This window comes from Epinephelus fuscoguttatus, linkage group LG8, assembly GCF_011397635.1.
Source record: "Epinephelus fuscoguttatus linkage group LG8, E.fuscoguttatus.final_Chr_v1".
NCBI lineage: Eukaryota > Metazoa > Chordata > Actinopteri > Perciformes > Serranidae > Epinephelus > Epinephelus fuscoguttatus.
Window position 1 is genome coordinate 5121431 of NC_064759.1, and position 22702 is coordinate 5144132.

Below are 22702 nucleotides of genomic sequence, written 5' to 3' on the forward strand. Positions count from 1 at the left end.
AAAAGGTGAAATAACTGAAAACATGTTTTATATTCTAGTTTCTTCAAAATAGCCACCCTTTGCTCTGATTACTGCTTTGCACACTCTTGGCATTCTCTCCATGAGCTTCAAGAGGTAGTCACCTGAAATGGTTTTCCAACAGTCTTGAAGGAGTTCCCAGAGGTGTTTAGCACTTGTTGGCCCCTTTGCCTTCACTCTGCGGTCCAGCTCACCCCAAACCATCTCCATTGGGTTCAGGTCCGGTGACTATGGAGGCCAGGTCATCTGCCGCAGCACTCCATCACTCTCCTTCTTGGTCAAATAGCCCTTACACAGCCTGGAGGTGTGTTTGGGGTCATTGTCCTGTTGAAAAATAAATGATGGTCCAACTAAACGCAAACCGGATGGGATGGCATGTCGCTGCAGGATGCTGTGGTAGCCATGCTGGTTCAGTGTGCCTTCAATTTTGAATAAATCCCCAACAGTGTCACCAGCAAAACACCCCCACACCATCACACCTCCTCCTCCATGCTTCACAGTGGGAACCAGGCATGTGGAATCCATCCGTTCACCTTTTCTGCATCTCACAAAGACACGGCGGTTGGAACCAAAGATCTCAAATTTGGACTCATCAGACCAAAGCACAGATTTCCACTGGTCTAATGTCCATTCCTTGTGTTTCTTGGCCCAAACAAATCTCTTCTGCTTGTTGCCTCTCCTTAGCAGTGGTTTCCTAGCAGCTATTTGACCATGAAGGCCTGATTCGCGCAGTCTCCTCTTAACAGTTGTTCTAGAGATGGGTCTGCTGCTAGAACTCTGTGTGGCATTCATCTGGTCTCTGATCTGAGCTGCTGTTAACTTGCGATTTCTGAGGCTGGTGACTCGGATGAACTTATCCTCAGAAGCAGAGGTGACTCTTGGTCTTCCTTTCCTGGGTCGGTCCTCATGTGTGCCAGTTTCGTTGTAGTGCTTGATGGTTTTTGCGACTCCACTTGGGGACACATTTAAAGTTTTTGCAATTTTCCGGACTGACTGACCTTCATTTCTTAAAGTAATGATGGCCACTCGTTTTTCTTTAGTTAGCTGATTGGTTCTTGCCATAATATGAATTTTAACAGTTGTCCAATAGGGCTGTCGGCTGTGTATTAACCTGACTTCTGCACAACACAACTGATGGTCCCAACCCCATTGATAAAGCAAGAAATTCCACTAATTAACCCTGATAAGGCACACCTGTGAAGTGGAAACCATTTCAGGTGACTACCTCTTGAAGCTCATGGAGAGAATGCCAAGAGTGTGCAAAGCAGTAATCAGAGCAAAGGGTGGCTATTTTGAAGAAACTAGAATATAAAACATGTTTTCAGTTATTTCACCATTTTTTGTTAAGTACATAACTCCACATGTGTTCATTCATAGTTTTGATGCCTTCAGTGAGAATCTACAATGTAAATAGTCATGAAAATAAAGAAAACGCGTTGAATGAGAAGGTGTGTCCAAACTTTTGGCCTGTACTGTATGTATATATACATATATATATATATATAAAATAACTGTTAACATCTCATCTTTTGTGTAACAGTGTGTTGTGTTATTATTTTTCTTAATGCATGATGTTTTTGAAGCATAAACTCATTGACAGCAAACACAGTCTGCTGTCAGTCTGTCTGTCTGTCTGTCTGTCTGTCCCTCTCCTTCGTTGCCATTTTCCATCCATCCACCAGATGTCCTCAGACTGTCCCTCCTTTCTCCATCCCCTGACTGCCCCACCCATCTACACACCTGTTCCCACTTCCCTCACCTGCTCTGAAATGTCATTGTGATGAGAGAGACTTCAGTGCTGCATATTTAATCACAGCTCACGTTAGTGATACGTAGTGATAAGTAGTGTTGGAGACTGACAGACAGGAAGTCAACAATAAGAGCAATGGCAAGTTGATGACTCCATGTACTCCAACACTACATCACACATCAGAAAGATCAGTCATCCCGTTTTATTGGCTCTTTGTCCATTAGATTATTTCATGTGCACAGTTCATATATTTCTTTATTATATTATTTAGCATCTTCATAATTTATTTTAGACTACATGCTCATGCAGGGGAGAAAGGGACCCCACACTCATGAGGCAGATCAATAAGACCTTCACAGTTGCCTCTGGCTCCACCTCATGTGAAAGGGTTCAAGCTGGGTGGAGACAAACTGGATAAAAACTGGAGTGAATAAAATTTAAATGAACAGATTATATTAATGCAACATATCCGTGTTAACATGAACGTATGTTAGGCCACTGGAATCTGCATATTTCCAAATTTGGTCCTCCTGTGGTCAATATCTGAGAGAATGTACAGACAGTTCTTCTCACCACTAGACTTCCCCTTCACAACAACAAGACATTATTAGCTGCTGAACTAAAGAAAATGACCGTCACAACCTCAAAGCGGACGTCCACTAAAGAGCATCAGAGCGAGCAGACGCCCTCCTAACAGCCTTCACACACAACTGCAGCAGGATTTTAAACATTTGTTCAAGATGAGCAGAAGCGCCGGAGGAAACTGGTACTTAAAGATATCCTAATGTTTATGTGTCTGCATGTAAGACATTATCATCTGTATATTTTTATGTATCTGGATGTTTCATTTGTATTTGTTTATGTTTCAGAGGAAATCAGCGAAGAGGCCGACTATGTTAATGCACCAGCGTGCAGTGTGGATAAAGTGGCAGCACCTCCAGGTCCATTATGACAAAATATATCTTATAGATTAATGTTGTTAAGCATGAGATTAATTTATCAATCATGATGTTTTAAAAATGTGAGTGTGATGAAAACGTAAAAGCTCAGCTGGTTTTGTTTTATATTTAAAATGTATTCAAAACACCTTTGACTGTGTTAAATCAACATCATTGATTCAGCTGAATAGTTGTTTTCCTCTCAGACCAGAGGTGTCTCTTCTTCACTCGGTCTTTTCCACCGATAGCAGTGTGCTGGCTCATACTGTTGGTCATCATGGGCCTTCGTATCTACTGTAGTACCTTCTATGTGAATGTCACTTCAACTCAAAGCTTGTTGTTGTTGGTTCTTATTTTAAGGGCAGGTTTGTCAGGAAAAAACAGAACCAATTTCACATGGCAACAAATAAATGAAGATGTTGGCCTGCCAGGTACACAAAATAATTTATAAAAAGGACGCAAGAACGGCTGAAAGAGTCATAATGACAATCTGACTGTATATAATGCATAACCATATTTTGGCAGAATAACATTACTCAGATTCACAATGTGTTAAAACTAGATAAACAAGTTCCTTTCAATCGTACAAACTCACTTAACAATCAACAAAGGCAACTGAATTGAAGGAAATAGCCTGTTAGCTTAGCTAGCTCACTGTCAGACGGTCTCTGCAAAATCCTGCAAAATGTTTAATTTTTTGAAGGTTCTTGAGGCAAGTTCTGGACGGAAATATTGTATGGGACATCAGATATCACAGAGATTTGCATAGGAATGAATGGACTTCCCATTGTCTTGGCTCCATACTCATAAGAAAGTAGAAACAAGGCATCAGTCCGACCTCATCGTTACGCTGGTTGCACCATCTAGGCTTTAGCCTTCTTCTCACTAAGACCAGGCCTAATCTTATGCCTGGTCAGAAGCTGGCGTAAAGCTGAAATCTCAGCAGTTTCTATTACTCAGAGTCTGATAAACAAGAGCCATAAACACTGAACAACAATCCACGTTAGCTTTCCTGCTAAAGTCTCCTTGTCATCTAGCTAACATACAAACATAAACACAGGTCTTGTCCTGCACCTCAACTTGTTGAACAAACATGTTGGCATTATATGTTTCTGCAGATACGTTACATTTGCACATTATTATGTAGTTGATACATCAAAACTTTACTTTTCAACAACTCTGTGGTTAATGTGTGGTTAGGTTTTGGCACAAAAGATCACGTTTGGGAAGACCTCTAGATCATAGAGTGTGCGCCCCATATGAGCTTAATGCAGTGGCCTGGGTTTGATTGCGACCTGAAAACCTTTGCTGCATGTCTTCACCCTCTCTCCCTCCTGTCCTGTTGGACTTAAAATACTTGGAGAAATAATCCCAGTGCAGCAATGTCTCAGGAAAACCCTCAAGTGCTTTTCATGGCAGTAAATATCCCCGCCAATGAGTTGCTACAAAACATGTTTGGAGCCTAAAAAGATGCTGGAAACACAGCAACTGGTTTTGTTGTTTGTTGGTGTTGAACAGTAGTCTGCTCACTCTCTATCTCTAGTATGTCACTGTAGAAACGTTAGTACAGTATGTATGAAATGTGCAAAGGTAATGTATTTATGGTTTGCAGAAATGTAATGTAAACATTTTCTTTTGGAGGATGGGCCGAATGAGGACTGTGGACTTTGTCCCCTACCTCTTACATTGGGAGTGCATTAGACAGGGCTCTTATTCACCAGTACAAACAGAGGGAATGATCAGGCAAGAAACCCCAGTTTCAGTGTTCATATGGGCACCTGACTGTTGTTTAAAGATAGATTTGTAATGTGAATCGATCCTTTAATGTCTTTATGATCATGTAAAACACTTTCCAGAGACACAAGTCTCACAGCCCAACTCCTTCCTCTGTCTGTCTCTGTAGTTACTGCTGTCATTTCTGAAAACAACGCACATCTGACTGCTGAAAACCAGGAGCTGAAGACACTGATGACACAAAACTATACTGTCTTAGAAAACAAGATCACAAACCTGACGGAAGAAAACCTGAACTTGGCAACACAAAACGAGGAGCTGAAGTCACAGAAGAACATCTTAACAGAACAAATACAGGAGATGAAGGCAAATAACGTCAGCCGAGCTCAGTGGAGCATTGATGCCTACTGCCCCAAAGAAAGCAGTATGTTCAGATCCCATTAATGAGGTTCAAAAATAACCAGTAATAATAATATGACAGTGCAGTAATGTTGTTTACTGGTTGGTCTCTGTTGTTTCAGAGAGACGGTGTAAAGCTTGTCAGAAGAACTGGGAACATAAAGAGCTGAGCTGCTATATCATTCATAACGCTATAAGACCTGAGCGGATAACCTGGGAAGAAGCTCTAGAAAACTGCAGAGGAAAGAATTCAGATTTGGCTGTTATACATGATGAAGAGGAAAAGGTAATGAGAGAACGGTGGGAATTTTTATGACACAGTCATGAAATGAAAATGTATTTTCTGTAGGTCTGAACACAGAAGCCTTCATTTATCAATCTCACATACAAACCAGCTCAGATCCAAACACAGAAATCATCTATTCATCTTCATACATAAAAACATTCTTATCCTGCTGCATAGATCAGGCGCTGATAAATGTGGCAGCTGAAAACAATCGTCATTTAAATATCCCACACTAAAATAATTTTGGTTTAAGGCTCATTTATACTCTCTTAATGTACAAAAACAGATACGTCAGTTTCAAATGTTGTAAAGCGTCACTACCCTCAAAACTAAACGAGTCCTTTATGATGCATAGATACAGCCAATAGATGGCACTAGAGAGCAGTCAAAAGTTTCTAAAAACAATAAACAAGGCAAAAGTGGAGGACGTTGTAATATTAAAACTTCAAATGGTGGCAGCAGTGTAGACTGTGGGGGTCAGTGAGGTCATAAATACAACGTCTTTTCACTATATTACTGATTTGTTCTGTTCCCCCGTTATTTAAATCTCTTTGTTGTCTCCTACAGTCGTATCTTACTTGAACTACACTGTCTCCACACTCTCTGGTGGTACTGCTCCACTCTGTCAGTATCTGAAAGCTTTCTGTTTCACAAGTCCCACTGGTAACTGTGAGCTGATACAGAGTGCAAGTCCATGTAGAGACTGTACATTTTTGAGTGATTAATATGTGGCTGCAAATATGTAGATGCCAGTCAGAATATGGTCTAATAACAATTCTCCGTCTCGGCCAGATTTGCTGCTGCATCATCAGTCCACTCTGACTCAAACTTGTGTGCACGTGTTGAGACCTGACCTGAGACTTGATCGTAGCCTCCACTCACATCCACACTGATAAATGCCGAGCTTCATGCAAAAATAACAGTATGTGATTACTGTCTGTCTGTTATCAGAAAGTCATCAATGATTACAGCTGGGACAGTTCAGGAATAAATGGATACTGGATTGGCCTGAGAGCTGAGGATAAAAAGTGGAAGTGGATCGATGGAAGTGATCTCGCTGAAAGGTAACACACATTCTAAAATACTCTGAATCGTAAAGTCTGTCAGCCCTGATCTAAACATCATGCTCTTCCCTCAGCTCCTGGATAGATCCTCCTGCTGAAGGTCGCTGTGCGATTTCTGTCAAGAATGATAGATGGAAAACAGTGAGCTGTGATGAGAAACAGCGATGGATCTGCAGACAGAAAGCTTTATCTGTTTAATCACTGCTGTGATACTTTAGTACTTAATATACTTTTTTGTTTTTCAAACGTACAAATTACATATAAAAGAATTACATTTTTTTTAACAGGAAAAAGAATCAAAGTGAATTATTTTTGAAAGCTGTTTGTGTGCATGTGTCTAAAAGCAGAGAGTCAGATGTAAAGGTGTAATTAGATACTGGGTTCTGTAGATAATGTGTGTCTGACTGCTGACACAGCATTGAGGAAAATACAGTAACTGTCCTGAATTTGTATATCAGCAGACTGATGACAGGAACCAACAGGACTGCTCAGTTTCCTGTTTCTATGCAAGGAAACTATAAAAGAAGGAGAGGTCATGACGTCAGTGACAACATTGGAATTTTGCATTGGAGCCAGTTTGGTGTCACTTCTACCAAAGTTCATTAGGCAGCCATGACACGTCCACTATAACCCATCATATCCGTGCTGTTTCATCTTTGACTGAGAGTTCCTTCCACAAATTGAAAACACACATTACATGATGCTGACTGACGTTTTCTTTTATATAAATGTGCACATTTGTTTTCCTTGTTATTAGTCTGCAAACAGATCACATAATGTTAGCTCACCCAACTCTGTTTGATCCTAAACATCATGATACAGGACCAAACGCAGCAGGTCGGACCTTTTATCACCAACCAGACTGCAGATCGTCACTGTGTAGTGCAAGTACACACAGCAGGTATGTGTTTTGTTATCTATTAATAACCAACCCTCAAACTGTTAATGATATTGAATAATATTCAGGAGGGCTATTGTTTCCTATTATTGTCAGGAGGTGGCGCTAACTGCCAAATTTTTATAAACCTGGACCTTTAAAATTTATCAATACTTGTTCATTTATTTGTCAGTTAACTAAGTTAGCATTCGCACTATGATTTGCCAACGATAGCCAGCAGGCGCCTTACATTAGTTTGGAGATTAAACTGTTAATGTTAATAATAATCCTGGTGTTGGTGTACAACTGTGATACTCAACTTATTTCCCGTGAGCCAAATCTGGCCCCCAGTAAGGTGCTGGGTGGCCCCACATACCATTTTCTAATTCACAGGGAAAATACAAACTACTAGACTAAGTCTAAAATGTCCTCAAATCATAGAAACGGCCCTGTGTGCATGTGCCAGGCTGCTGACTGGCCCCTGACCTCCTGTCAATTTGCAGACGTGGGCAAAACAATTTGAGTATTTCTGGTGTGAAAGAAACAGACAGGAAGCTGTGGTCTTGGTGGGTGACAACAAATGTTACAGCCTCTAAAGCTTAACTGCTGTCATGTCCTAACTATGTGTGTGCTAGCTAATATCAAATAACTAATACAAATGTAAATAACTAAAGCAAACTGTAAGGCATTGTAGCAGTGTATGGTCAGTGATAATAAGTCGGACCTGCCCTGTTTGGTCATGTATCATGTGCTGGACCAGACGTAGCTACCATTACATCACCTCTCAAACTGTTGACTCCTGTTTTGAAGCCTTGAGTTTGTCATTTTAGCTGTCACCATCTTGTTTTTTGGAGCCAGAAGTGACCATATTAGGCGAGAGGGACCAAACAGTTTTTCATACCAGGCTGTAAACGTCTGTTTCATCTGTAAAGCTGAACATAGTAACATGGGGGAGGCAGCCTCAAGCAGGTGGACATTAGAGGAACTGCAGATTTTGGCACTTTGTGTTTATTTCTCAGCCCTGGAGGTTGCTGCTTTGTTATGTGCAGCTGACAGACAGAGTCATGATCTGTTAAGAGAAGGAAAACAAATGCACACATTTAGATTTTTAAAAAAAAGGAGTCAGTCAAAATGACAACAGGCATGGTTTTTTTTATGTGGTAAGCATGATAAATAGAGTACAGACACTGGCGGTGGCCGATGACTCTGAGGATGATGACTCTGAGGATGATGAGGCTGATGAATCCGTAAACACTAGGTGGTGATGGGGAGGTGGAGGGCGCACATGGCTGCAGCAAGAAAGAACTATGGCAGAGAAAGAATCACATTTAAAATGAGCAGTAAGATGATAGGCTGAGAGAGAAGGTGTGTTGCTGTTCTATTGGTTGACTGTAAATCAGCTGATGACTCAATTGACCTACCCAGACAATGACACCTAGAGATAGAGAGTGAGCATGTGCAAAGAGTGAACGGCAGGGTGAGAAAGAAACTTACAGCCTGAGCATGAAAAGTCTTCCTGACTGAACGTTCGCTAGAGCTCCATTTGTCAGTCAAAGGTGAAACAGCACAGATATGATGGGTGCCGGTACCTGTCGTGCCCGCCCCATTCATTTTAATAGAAGTGGTCACTGGTGTAATATCTCATCCTTCTTTTATTGTTTCCTTGGTAATATTTACACAGACATGGTGCTATAGAGCCGTGAAGAGCTGCAGCTGTAAATGTGCTCAAATTGGGAAAACAGTGATGTCGAGGAGCTCCTTACCCTCTGAGCAGAGGACGAGATCAGCCGCCATTTAACAGGGACAGTAGATGATTGTTTCTGGCACATTCTGCCTTTGTTATTGTTTATGAACTGCAGCTGACACATATGTTATATGTCATGCAAGAGGCTGACGCTACTGTGTTACGTGACACGTGCGTCACACCTCTCTCGTTGCACGATGGCAGAATGTGATGTGTAACCGCACACAGGAGTGGAATGAAGCAGTCGTTGCTGATTTCTGGGTAAAAATGCAAAGGGGGTTTAAAGATGGGACCTTGTTGCGACTCTATAGCGCCATCTCTGTGTAAAAAGGGCTATTGTTTGTTAGTCTGTTTCCATGAGCACTCTGATGTAAACAATATTAACTTGTACAGCTGATGGTTCGGTGTTTTCTTTCTATCCAAGCAATGTCATATTTGACTTCACAGCACTGAATGAACATTTTGCCACATGTTGCTGTTTTGTGTTTTTATGAAAATGTCAGTAAACTCAGGTCATGAGATTTTCTGCGTCGTTGACCTCGTGTTAGACTGGAGATCCACCCAGAGTCTTTTCTGCCTTTCACACAGTACATGCTGGGATAAGCTCCTGTAATCAGATGTACAGTGAGAATCAGTGTAAGATTTATTACCAAGTAGGTTTTTACTTACAAGGAACAGCAGCGTGAGAAGATGCTGCAGACACACAGTGTGGCTCAAAACCATTAACAGAGACTTCAGTTATCATCTGCTCACCAAACAACAACTGTGTCACAACTTCAAAGCAAAACTAGAAACCTACAGTGCACATCTGTGTGAACTTTAAACTGGTACACTGTAAACTTTACATTTCCCTACAGCCATCATACAGGCTCTGTTACTTTAAACACATGAATGTTTCTCTCTTTGCTGATGAGATCCTCGATTTTATATACATATCTATATATATATATATATATATATGTATGTATGTATGTATGTATATACACAGTACAGGCCAAAAGTTTGGACACACCTTCTCATTCAATGCGTTTTCTTTATTTTCATGACTATTTACATTGTAGATTCTCACTGAAGGCATCAAAACTATGAATGAACACATGTGGAGTTATGTACTTAACAAAAAAAGGTGAAATAACTGAAAACATGTTTTATATTCTAGTTTCTTCAAAATAGCCACCCTTTGCTCTGATTACTGCTTTGCACACTCTTGGCATTCTCTCCATGAGCTTCAAGAGGTAGTCACCTGAAATGGTTTTCCAACAGTCTTGAAGGAGTTCCCAGAGGTGTTTAGCACTTGTTGGCCCCTTTGCCTTCACTCTGCGGTCCAGCTCACCCCAAATCATCTCCATTGGGTTCAGGTCCGGTGACTATGGAGGCCAGGTCATCTGCCGCAGCACTCCATCACTCTCCTTCTTGGTCAAATAGCCCTTACACAGCCTGGAGGTGTGTTTGGGGTCATTGTCCTGTTGAAAAATAAATGATGGTCCAACTAAACGCAAACCGGATGGGATGGCATGTCGCTGCAGGATGCTGTGGTAGCCATGCTGGTTCAGTGTGCCTTCAATTTTGAATAAATCCCCAACAGTGTCACCAGCAAAACACCCCCACACCATCACACCTCCTACTCCATGCTTCACAGTGGGAACCAGGCATGTGGAATCCATCCGTTCACCTTTTCTGCGTCTCTTGGAACCAAAGATCTCAAATTTGGACTCATCAGACCAAAGCACAGATTTCCACTGGTCTAATGTCCATTCCTTGTGTTTCTTGGCCCAAACAAATCTCTTCTGCTTGTTGCCTCTCCTTAGCAGTGGTTTCCTAGCAGCTATTTGACCATGAAGGCCTGATTCGCGCAGTCTCCTCTTAACAGTTGTTCTAGAGATGGGTCTGCTGCTAGAACTCTGTGTGGCATTCATCTGGTCTCTGATCTGAGCTGCTGTTAACTTGCGATTTCTGAGGCTGGTGACTGGATGAACTTATCCTCAGAAGCAGAGGTGACTCTTGGTCTTCCTTTCCTGGTCGGTCCTCATGTGTGTCAGTTTCGTTGTAGCGCTTGATGGTTTTTGCGACTCCACTTGGGGACACATTTAAAGTTTTTGCAATTTTTCGGACTGACTGACCTTCATTTCTTAAAGTAATGATGGCCACTCGTTTTTCTTTAGTTAGCTGATTGGTTCTTGCCATAATATGAATTTTAACAGTTGTCCAATAGGGCTGTCGGCTGTGTATTAACCTGACTTCTGCACAACACAACTGATGGTCCCAACCCCATTGATAAAGCAAGAAATTCCACTAATTAACCCTGATAAGGCACACCTGTGAAGTGGAAACCATTTCAGGTGACTACCTCTTGAAGCTCATGGAGAGAATGCCAAGAGTGTGCAAAGCAGTAATCAGAGCAAAGGGTGGCTATTTTGAAGAAACTAGAATATAAAACATGTTTTCAGTTATTTCACCTTTTTTTGTTAAGTACATAACTCCACATGTGTTCATTCATAGTTTTGATGCCTTCAGTGAGAATCTACAATGTAAATAGTCATGAAAATAAAGAAAACGCGTTGAATGAGAAGGTGTGTCCAAACTTTTGGCCTGTACTGTGTATATATATATATATATATATATATATATATATATAAAATAACTGTTAACATCTCATCTTTTGTGTAACAGTGTGTTGTGTTATTATTTTTCTTAATGCATGATGTTTTTGAAGCATAAACTCATTGACAGCAAACACAGTCTGCTGTCAGTCTGTCTGTCTGTCTGTCCCTCTCCTTCGTTGCCATTTTCCATCCATCCACCAGATGTCCTCAGACTGTCCCTCCTTTCTCCATCCCCTGACTGCCCCACCCATCTACACACCTGTTCCCACTTCCCTCACCTGCTCTGAAATGTCATTGTGATGAGAGAGACTTCAGTGCTGCATATTTAATCACGGCTCACGTTAGTGATACGTAGTGATAAGTAGTGTTGGAGACTGACAGACAGGAAGTCAACAATAAGAGCAATGGCAAGTTGATGACTCCATGCACTCCAACACTACATCACACATCAGAAAGATCAGTCATCCCGTTTTATTGGCTCTTTGTCCATTAGATTATTTCATGTGCACAGTTCATATATTTCTTTATTATATTATTTAGCATCTTCATAATTTATTTTAGACTACATGCTCATGCAGGAGAAAGGGACCCCACACTCATGAGGCAGATCAATAAGACCTTCACAGTTGCCTCTGGCTCCACCTCATGTGAAAGGGTTCAAGCTGGGTGGAGACAAACTGGATAAAAACTGGAGTGAATAAAATTTAAATGAACAGATTATATTAATGCAACATATCCGTGTTAACATGAACGTATGTTAGGCCACTGGAATCTGCATATTTCCAAATTTGGTCCTCCTGTGGTCAATATCTGAGAGAATGTACAGACAGTTCTTCTCACCACTAGACTTCCCCTTCACAACAACAAGACATTATTGGCTGCTGAACTAAAGAAAATGACCGTCACAACCTCAAAGCGGACGTCCACTAAAGAGCATCAGAGCGAGCAGACGCCCTCCTAACAGCCTTCACACACAACTGCAGCAGGATTTTAAACATTTGTTCAAGATGAGCAGAAGAGCGCCGGAGGAAACTGGTACTTAAAGATATCCTAATGTTTATGTGTCTGCATGTAAGACATTATCATCTGTATATTTTTATGTATCTGGATGTTTCATTTGTATTTGTTTATGTTTCAGAGGAAATCAGCGAAGAGGCCGACTATGTTAATGCACCAGCGTGCAGTGTGGATAAAGTGGCAGCACCTCCAGGTCCATTATGACAAAATATATCTTATAGATTAATGTTGTTAAGCATGAGATTAATTTATCAATCATGATGTTTTAAAAATGTGAGTGTGATGAAAACGTAAAAGCTCAGCTGGTTTTGTTTTATATTTAAAATGTATTCAAAACACCTTTGACTGTGTTAAATCAACATCATTGATTCAGCTGAATAGTTGTTTTCCTCTCAGACCAGAGGTGTCTCTTCTTCACTCGGTCTTTTCCACGATAGCAGTGTGCTGGCTCATACTGTTGGTCATCATGGGCCTTCGTATCTACTGTAGTACCTTCTATGTGAATGTCACTTCAACTCAAAGCTTGTTGTTGTTGGTTCTTATTTTAAGGGCAGGTTTGTCAGGAAAAAACAGAACCAATTTCACATGGCAACAAATAAATGAAGATGTTGGCCTGCCAGGTACACAAAATAATTTATAAAAGGACGCAAGAACGGCTGAAAGAGTCATAATGACAATCTGACTGTATATAATGCATAACCATATTTTGGCAGAATAACATTACTCAGATTCACAATGTGTTAAAACTAGATAAACAAGTTCCTTTCAATCGTACAAACTCACTTAACAATCAACAAAGGCAACTGAATTGAAGGAAATAGCCTGTTAGCTTAGCTAGCTCACTGTCAGACGGTCTCTGCAAAATCCTGCGCAAAATGTTTAATTTTTTGAAGGTTCTTGAGGCAAGTTCTGGACGGAAATATTGTATGGGACATCAGATATCACAGAGATTTGCATAGGAATGAATGGACTTCCCATTGTCTTGGCTCCATACTCATAAGAAAGTAGAAACAAGGCATCAGTCCGACTCATCGTTACGCTGGTTGCACCATCTAGGCTTTAGCCTTCTTCTCACTAAGACCAGGCCTAATCTTATGCCTGGTCAGAAGCTGGCGTAAAGCTGAAATCTCAGCAGTTTCTATTACTCAGAGTCTGATAAACAAGAGCCATAAACACTGAACAACAATCCACGTTAGCTTTCCTGCTAAAGTCTCCTTGTCATCTAGCTAACATACAAACATAAACACAGGTCTTGTCCTGCACCTCAACTTGTTGAACAAACATGTTGGCATTATATGTTTCTGCAGATACGTTACATTTGCACATTATTATGTAGTTGATACATCAAAACTTTACTTTTCAACAACTCTGTGGTTAATGTGTGGTTAGGTTTGGCACAAAAGATCACGTTTGGGAAGACCTCTAGATCATAGAGTGTGCCCATATGAGCTTAATGCAGTGGCCTGGGTTTGATTGCGACCTGAAAACCTTTGCTGCATGTCTTCACCCTCTCTCCCTCCTGTCCTGTTGGACTTAAAATACTTGGAGAAATAATCCCAGTGCAGCAATGTCTCAGGAAACACTCAAGTGCTTTTCATGGCAGTAAATATCCCCGCCAATGAGTTGCTACAAAACATGTTTGGAGCCTAAAAAGATGCTGGAAACACAGCAACTGGTTTTGTTGTTTGTTGGTGTTGAACAGTAGTCTGCTCACTCTCTATCTCTAGTATGTCACTGTAGAAACGTTAGTACAGTATGTATGAAATGTGCAAATGTAATGTATTTATGGTTTGCAGAAATGTAATGTAAACATTTTCTTTTGGAGGATGGGCCGAATGAGGACTGTGGACTTTGTCCCCTACCTCTTACATTGGGAGTGCATTAGACAGGGCTCTTATTCACCAGTACAAACAGAGGGAATGATCAGGGCAAGAAACCCCAGTTTCAGTGTTCATATGGGCACCTGACTGTTGTTTAAAGATAGATTTGTAATGTGAATCGATCCTTTAATGTCTTTATGATCATGTAAAACACTTTCCAGAGACACAAGTCTCACAGCCCAACTCCTTCCTCTGTCTGTCTCTGTAGTTACTGCTGTCATTTCTGAAAACAACGCACATCTGACTGCTGAAACCAGGAGCTGAAGACACTGATGACACAAAACTATACTGTCTTAGAAAACAAGATCACAAACCTGACGGAAGAAAACCTGAACTTGGCAACACAAAACGAGGAGCTGAAGTCACAGAAGAACATCTTAACAGAACAAATACAGGAGATGAAGGCAAATAACGTCAGCCGAGCTCAGTGGAGCATTGATGCCTACTGCCCCAAAGAAAGCAGTATGTTCAGATCCCATTAATGAGGTTCAAAAATAACCAGTAATAATAATATGACAGTGCAGTAATGTTGTTTACTGGTTGGTCTCTGTTGTTTCAGAGAGACGGTGTAAAGCTTGTCAGAAGAACTGGGAACATAAAGAGCTGAGCTGCTATATCATTCATAACGCTATAAGACCTGAACGGATAACCTGGGAAGAAGCTCTAGAAAACTGCACAGGAAAGAATTCAGATTTGGCTGTTATACATGATGAAGAGGAAAAGGTAATGAGAGAACGGTGGGAATTTTTATGACACAGTCATGAAATGAAAATGTATTTTCTGTAGGTCTGAACACAGAAGCCTTCATTTATCAATCTCACATACAAACCAGCTCAGATCCAAACACAGAAATCATCTATTCATCTTCATACATAAAAACATTCTTATCCTGCTGCATAGATCAGGCGCTGATAAATGTGGCAGCTGAAAACAATCGTCATTTAAATATCCCACACTAAAATAATTTTGGTTTAAGGCTCATTTATACTCTCTTAATGTACAAAAACAGATACGTCAGTTTCAAATGTTGTAAACGTCACTACCCTCAAAACTAAACGAGTCCTTTATGATGCATAGATACAGCCAATAGATGGCACTAGAGAGCAGTCAAAAGTTTCTAAAAACAATAAACAAGGCAAAAGTGGAGGACGTTGTAATATTAAAACTTCAAATGGTGGCAGCAGTGTAGACTGTGGGGGTCAGTGAGGTCATAAATACAACGTCTTTTCACTATATTACTGATTTGTTCTGTTCCCCCGTTATTTAAATCTCTTTGTTGTCTCCTACAGTCGTATCTTACTTGAACTACACTGTCTCCACACTCTCTGGTGGTACTGCTCCACTCTGTCAGTATCTGAAAGCTTTCTGTTTCACAAGTCCCACTGGTAACTGTGAGCTGATACAGAGTGCAAGTCCATGTAGAGACTGTACATTTTTGAGTGATTAATATGTGGCTGCAAATATGTAGATGCCAGTCAGAATATGGTCTAATAACAATTCTCCGTCTCGGCCAGATTTGCTGCTGCATCATCAGTCCACTCTGACTCAAACTTGTGTGCACGTGTTGAGACCTGACCTGAGACTTGATCGTAGCCTCCACTCACATCCACACTGATAAATGCCGAGCTTCATGCAAAAATAACAGTATGTGATTACTGTCTGTCTGTTATCAGAAAGTCATCAATGATTACAGCTGGGACAGTTCAGGAATAAATGGATACTGGATTGGCCTGAGAGCTGAGGATAAAAAGTGGAAGTGGATCGATGGAAGTGATCTCGCTGAAAGGTAACACACATTCTAAAATACTCTGAATCGTAAAGTCTGTCAGCCCTGATCTAAACATCATGCTCTTCCTCAGCTCCTGGATAGATCCTCCTGCTGAAGGTCGCTGTGCGATTTCTGTCAAGAATGATAGATGGAAAACAGTGAGCTGTGATGAGAAACAGCGATGGATCTGCAGACAGAAAGCTTTATCTGTTTAATCACTGCTGTGATACTTTAGTACTTAATATACTTTTTTGTTTTTCAAACGTACAAATTACATATAAAAGAATTACATTTTTTTTAACAGGAAAAAAATCAAAGTGAATTATTTTTGAAAGCTGTTTGTGTGCATGTGTCTAAAAGCAGAGAGTCAGATGTAAAGGTGTAATTAGATACTGGGTTCTGTAGATAATGTGTGTCTGACTGCTGACACAGCATTGAGGAAAATACAGTAACTGTCCTGAATTTGTATATCAGCAGACTGATGACAGGAACCAACAGGACTGCTCAGTTTCCTGTTTCTATGCAAGGAAACTATAAAAGAAGGAGAGGTCATGACGTCAGTGACAACATTTGAATTTTGCATTGGAGCCAGTTTGGTGTCACTTCTACCAAAGTTCATTAGGCAGCCATGACACGTCCACTATAACCCATCATATCTGTGCTGTTTCATCTTTGACTGAGAGTTCCTTCCACAAATTGAAAACACACATTACATGATGCTGACTGACGTTTTCTTTTATATAAATGTGCACATTTGTTTTCCTTGTTATTAGTCTGCAAACAGATCACATAATGTTAGCTCACCCAACTCTGTTTGATCCTAAACATCATGATACAGGACCAAACGCAGCAGGTCGGACCTTTTATCACCAACCAGACTGCAGATCGTCACTGTGTAGTGCAAGTACACACAGCAGGTATGTGTTTTGTTATCTATAAATAACCAACCCTCAAACTGTTAATGATATTGAATAATATTCAGGAGGGCTATTGTTTCCTATTATTGTCAGGAGGTGGCGCTAACTGCCAAATTTTTATAAACCTGGACCTTTAAAATTTATCAATACTTGTTCATTTATTTGTCAGTTAACTAAGTTAGCATTCGCACTTTGATTTGCCAACGTTAGCCAGCAGACGCCTTACATTAGTTTGGAGATTAAACTGTTAATGTTAATAATAATCCTGGTGTTGGTGTACAACTGTGATACTCAACTTATTTCCCGTGAGCCAAATCTGGCCCCCAGTAAGGTGCTGGGTGGCCCCACATACCATTTTCTAATTCACAGGGAAAATACAAACTACTAGACTAAGTCTAAAATGTCCTCAAATCATAGAAACGGCCCTGTGTGCATGTGCCAGGCTGCTGACTGGCCCCTGACCTCCTGTCAATTTGCAGACGTGGCCCCCGGGCAAAACAATTTGAGTATTTCTGGTGTGAAAGAAACAGACAGGAAGCTGTGGTCTTGGTGGGTGACAACAAATGTTACAGCCTCTAAAGCTTAACTGCTGTCATGTCCTAACTATGTGTGTGCTAGCTAATATCAAATAACTAATACAAATGTAAATAACTAAAGCAAACTGTAAGGCATTGTAGCAGTGTATGGTCAGTGATAATAAGTCGGACCTGCCCTGTTTGGTCATGTATCATGTGCTGGACCAGACGTAGCTACCATTACATCACCTCTCAAACTGTTGACTCCTGTTTTGAAGCCTTGAGTTTGTCATTTAAGCTGTCACCATCTTGTTTTTTGGAGCCAGAAGTGACCATATTAGGGCGAGAGGCTGGAGCTGTGGGGTGGATCTGACGGAGAAGGACACTATTATGTGGGCCAGTCACTCAAAGTGGCCCAGAGCTTAAGTATGCCTGACTTTAAGCCTCAATAAGATGTAAACAGTGATTTGAAAAAACAATCAGCCACTGTACAAGTGTCATGAATGTTTTAATTAGCTATAGAGACCAAACAGTTTTAAATGTCTGTTTCATCTGTAAAGCTGAACATAGTAACATGGGGGAGGCAGCCTCAAGCAGGTGGACATTAGAGGAACTGCAGATTTTGGCACTTTGTGTTTATTTCTCAGCCCTGGAGGTTGCTGCTTTGTTATGTGCAGCTGACAGACAGAGTCATGATCTGTTAAGAGAAGGAAAACAAATGCACACATTTAGATTTTTAAAAAAAGGAGTCAGTCAAAATGACAACAGGCATGGTTTTTTTTATGTGGTAAGCATGATAAATAGAGTACAGACACTGGCGGTGGCCGATGACTCTGAGGATGATGACTCTGAGGATGATGAGGCTGATGAATCCGTAAACACTAGGTGGTGATGGGGAGGTGGAGGGCACACATGGCTGCAGCAAGAAAGAACTATGGCAGAGAAAGAATCACATTTAAAATGAGCAGTAAGATGATAGGCTGAGAGAGAAGGTGTGTTGCTGTTCTATTGGTTGACTGTAAATCAGCTGATGACTCATGATGGGTGCCGGTACCTGTCGTGCCCGCCCCATTCATTTTAATAGAAGTGGTCACTGGTGTAATATCTCATCCTTCTTTTATTGTTTCCTTGGTAATATTTACACAGACATGGTGCTATAGAGCCGTGAAGAGCTGCAGCTGTAAATGTGCTCAAATTGGGAAAACAGTGATGTCAAGGAGCTCCTTACCCTCTGAGCAGAGGACGAGATCAGCCGCCATTTAACAGGGACAGTAGATGATTGTTTCTGGCACATTCTGCCTTTGTTATTGTTTATGAACTGCAGCCGACACATATGTCATGCAAGAGCTGCTGCTACTGTGTTACGTGACACGCAAGGTCCACCTCTCGTTGCACGACTGCAGAATGTGATGTGTAACCGCACACAGGAGTGGAATGAAGCAGTCGTTGCTGATTTCTGGGTAAAAATGCAAAGGGGGTTTAAAGATGGGACCTTGTTGTGACTCTATAGTGCCATCTCTGTGTAAAAAGGGCTTTTGTTCCTACTGATTGACCAACAGGGTGCGCTCCGCTTGTTCTCAACAGAGTCTGTTTCCATGAGCACTCTGATGTAAACAATATTAACTTGTACAGCTGATGAATCGGTGTTTTCTTTCTATCCAAGCAATGTCATATTTGACTTCACTGCACTGAATGAACATTTGGCCACATGTTGCTGTTTTGTCATGAGATTTTCTGTGTTGTCAATCTTGTGTTAGACTATTGATATTACCAAGTAGGTTTTTACTGACAAGGAATTTGCTTCGGTTTTTGTTCTGTACATTAAACATACAATTAACTTGTAGAGAGGAAATAAAGATAAGGCAAAGTACTGCAACACTCAACAACATAAACGACGGCAGCAGCGTGAAAAGATGCTGCAGGCACACAGTGTGGCTCAAAACCATTAAAGGGAACTTCAGTTATCACCTGCTGACCAAACAACAACTGTGTCACAACTTCAAAGCAGAACTAGAAACCTACAGTGCACATCTGTGTGAACTTTAAACTGGTACACTGTAAACTTTACATTTCCCTACAGCCATCATACAGGCTCTGTTACTTTAAACACATGAATGTTTCTCTCTTTGCTGATGAGATCCTCGATTATATATAAAAAGTGTAATAGTTAACATCTCATCTTTTGTGTAACAGTGTGTTGTGTTATTTTTCTTAATGCATGATATTTGCGAAGCATAAACTCATTGACAGCAAACACAGTCTGCTGTCACAGTCTGTCTGTCTGTCTGTCTGTCCCTCTCCTTCGTTGCCATTTTCCATCCATCCACCAGATGTCCTCAGACTGTCCCTCCTTTCTCCATCCCCTGACTGCCCCACCCATCTACACACCTGTTCCCACTTCCCTCACCTGCTCTGAAATGTCAGTGTGATGAGAGAGACTTCAGTGCTGCATATTTAATCACAGCTCACATTAGTGATACGTAGTGATAAGTAGTGTTGGAGACTGACAGACAGGAAGTCAACAATAAGAGCAATGACAAGTTGATGACCCCATGCACTCCAACACTACATCACACATCAGAAAGATCAGTCATCCCGTGTTTATTGGCTCTTTGTCCATTAGATTATTTCATGTGCACAGTTCATATATTTTTTTATTATATTATTTAGCATCTTCATAATTTATTTTAGACTACATGCTCATGCAGGGGAGAAAGGGACCCCACACTCATGAGACAGATCAATAAAACCTTCACAGTTGCCTCTGGCTCCACCTCATGTGAAAGGGTTCAAGCTGGGTGGAGACAAACTGGATAACAACTGGAGTGAATAACTTTAAATGAACAGATTATATTAATGCAACATATCCGTGTTAACATGAACGTATGTTAGGCCACTGGAATCTGTACATCTCCAAATTTGGTCCTCCTGTGGTCAATATCTGAGAGACTGTACAGACAGTTCTTCTCACCACTAGACTTCCCCTTCACAACAACAAGATAAAGATATGCTGGCTGCTGAACTAAAGCCGTCACAAATGAAAACCTCAAAGCTCACTAAAGAGCATCAGAGTGAGCAGACAGGCGCCCTCCTAACAGCCTTCACACACTGCAGCAGGATTTTAAACATTTGTTCAAGATGAGCAGAAGAGCTGGAGGAAACTGGTACTTAAAGATATCCTAATGTTATGTTTATGTAAGACATTATCATCTGTATATTTTATGTATCTGGATGTTTCATTTGTATTTGTTTATGTTTCAGAGGAAATCAGCGAAGAGGCCGACTATGTTAATGCACCAGCGTGCAGTGTGGATAAAGTGGCAGCACCTCCAGGTCCATTATGACAAAATATATCTTATAGATTAATGTTGTTAAGCATGAGATTAATTTATCAATCATGATGTTTTAAAAATGTGAGTGTGATGAAAACATAAAAGCTTAACTGGTTTTGTTTTATATTTAAATGTATTCAAAACACCTTTGACTGTGTTAAATCAACATCATTGATTCAGCTGAATAGTTGTTTTCCTCTCAGACCAGAGGTGTCTCTTCTTCACTCGGTCTTTTCCACCGATAGCAGTGTGCTGGCTCATACTGTTGGTCATCATGGGCCTTCGTATCTACTGTGAGTACCTTCTATGTGAATGTTGTTGGTCCTTATTTAAAAGGCAGGTTCACATTATTTTCAAGTCTGTCAGCTGCCATATTGAACATGGAAACAGTTTTTGCTTGGTGCGATCCTTCCTCCTGTTCACATTTGCTCTAATAGAAACTTCCTGTAGCCATGGGGGAGAGGGTCATTTTGTTCAGATTTTTCACCATCCAGTAGTTTGAAATATGCTCTTGGAATGTTACCAGGACAAAAACAGGACCAATTTCACATGGCAACAAATAAGTGAAGATGTTGGCCTGCCAGGTACACAAAATATTTTATTAAAAGCTTGTGCTTGACTGTCATGACATGTCAGCTTCATTAAAAACATTGCTGCAAATTAAAGCAACAACAGATGTTAAAACACAGAGATAATACATCTGTGATCAGTTCCCTAATTTAATTTTAACAGTTTTTTCAAACAAATCTTTTCCTCTTTTCCAATTTTGTTTTATTTTATGGAAGTATTGTAGTTTAGTAGTTTCTTCTGTTCAAAAATGTTTTTTTTTTTTTTTTATAATAATCTCATACTAAACAAACAGAAGTCTTGTAGCATGTTATTTGGCACTAAGTACAACCTTAAGCACCTATCTGCTGAATTTGCTATTAATTTTACTGATGGGTCTCCTCTTCATAAAGTTGACACATTTAAATACTTGGGACTTTGGCTCGATTCTGAGCTTACTTTTAGATCTCATACTGATACATTCAAAATAAAATAAGTGTAAGTCTCAGAATATTATATAGGTCAATCAGTTGTTTTAGTCCTCGAGTACGAAAACAAATTATTAAGCAGCTTTTATTTCCCATTATTGATTATGGTGATATTATATATCAAGACACCTCTGTAACAAATCTTCATCCTTTAAATGTAGTTAACAGCTTCTAGTTCCTTTCACTTCATCATATTCACTTAGACACACCCAACAGCCTTTCTTTATTGTGCCAAGAATCTTCAAAGAAATTAGGTGATGTGCTGTTAAGTTTAAAGCACCATCAGATTGGAATAATTGTTTACCTAATTCCACTTATATGCTTTCATTTTATAACTTGTATACTTTGTATGATGTCCACTTGTTCTTGTTCATGCTTTTGATTATATTTACTTGTATATCTGTGACTGTTGAGCCCTTATGTGTATGTCCCGTAGATGATGTCTTGACTTTGATGTGTGTGTGTTATTTGATTCTCTAATTGGTTATTATTATTTATGTGTATTTGTTTTGATTCTGTTTGCTGTTGTTTAATCTTTAATGTTTGTTAAATGTTTGTTGAATGTTTGTTTTGTGTTGGACAACCCCCTAGAAGCATCTCAACAAATAAAGTATCAATGGGGCACTTGAACAAAATTCAGCAGTTTCTATTACTCAGAGTCTGATAAACAAGAGCCATAAACACTGAACAACAATCCACGTTAGCTTTCCTGCTAAAGTCTCCTTGTCATCTAGCTAACATACAAACATAAACACAGGTCTTGTCCTGCACCTCAACTTGTTGAACAAACATGTTGGCATTATATGTTTCTGCAGATACGTTACAT

General features: G+C 40.3%; 1 protein-coding gene across 20 annotated transcripts in view; it reads left to right on the plus strand.

Moving 5' to 3' along the window:
• The window catches only part of LOC125892659 (CD209 antigen-like protein E), a 48391-nt gene that overhangs the window by 11446 nt on the left and 14243 nt on the right, over window positions 1–22702 (plus strand). The window contains exons 5-7 of one of the 20 annotated variants that reach the window (XR_007449768.1): window positions 4962–5125; window positions 6077–6189; window positions 6264–6552. The exons of 10 other annotated variants lie outside the window; for them this stretch is intronic. Coding sequence is in view for 7 of the 10 variants with exons in the window: in XM_049582790.1 (XP_049438747.1) it covers window positions 14870–15033; window positions 15984–16096; window positions 16170–16293 (401 nt within the window). In the remaining 3 variants the exon portion in view is untranslated. Of the gene's footprint in view, window positions 1–4961; window positions 5126–6076; window positions 6190–6263; window positions 6553–14869; window positions 15034–15983; window positions 16097–16169; window positions 16370–22702 lie in introns of those variants that run through there. 9 more of the 20 variants (XM_049582790.1, XR_007449765.1, XM_049582788.1 and 6 more) reach the window with 9 other exon arrangements.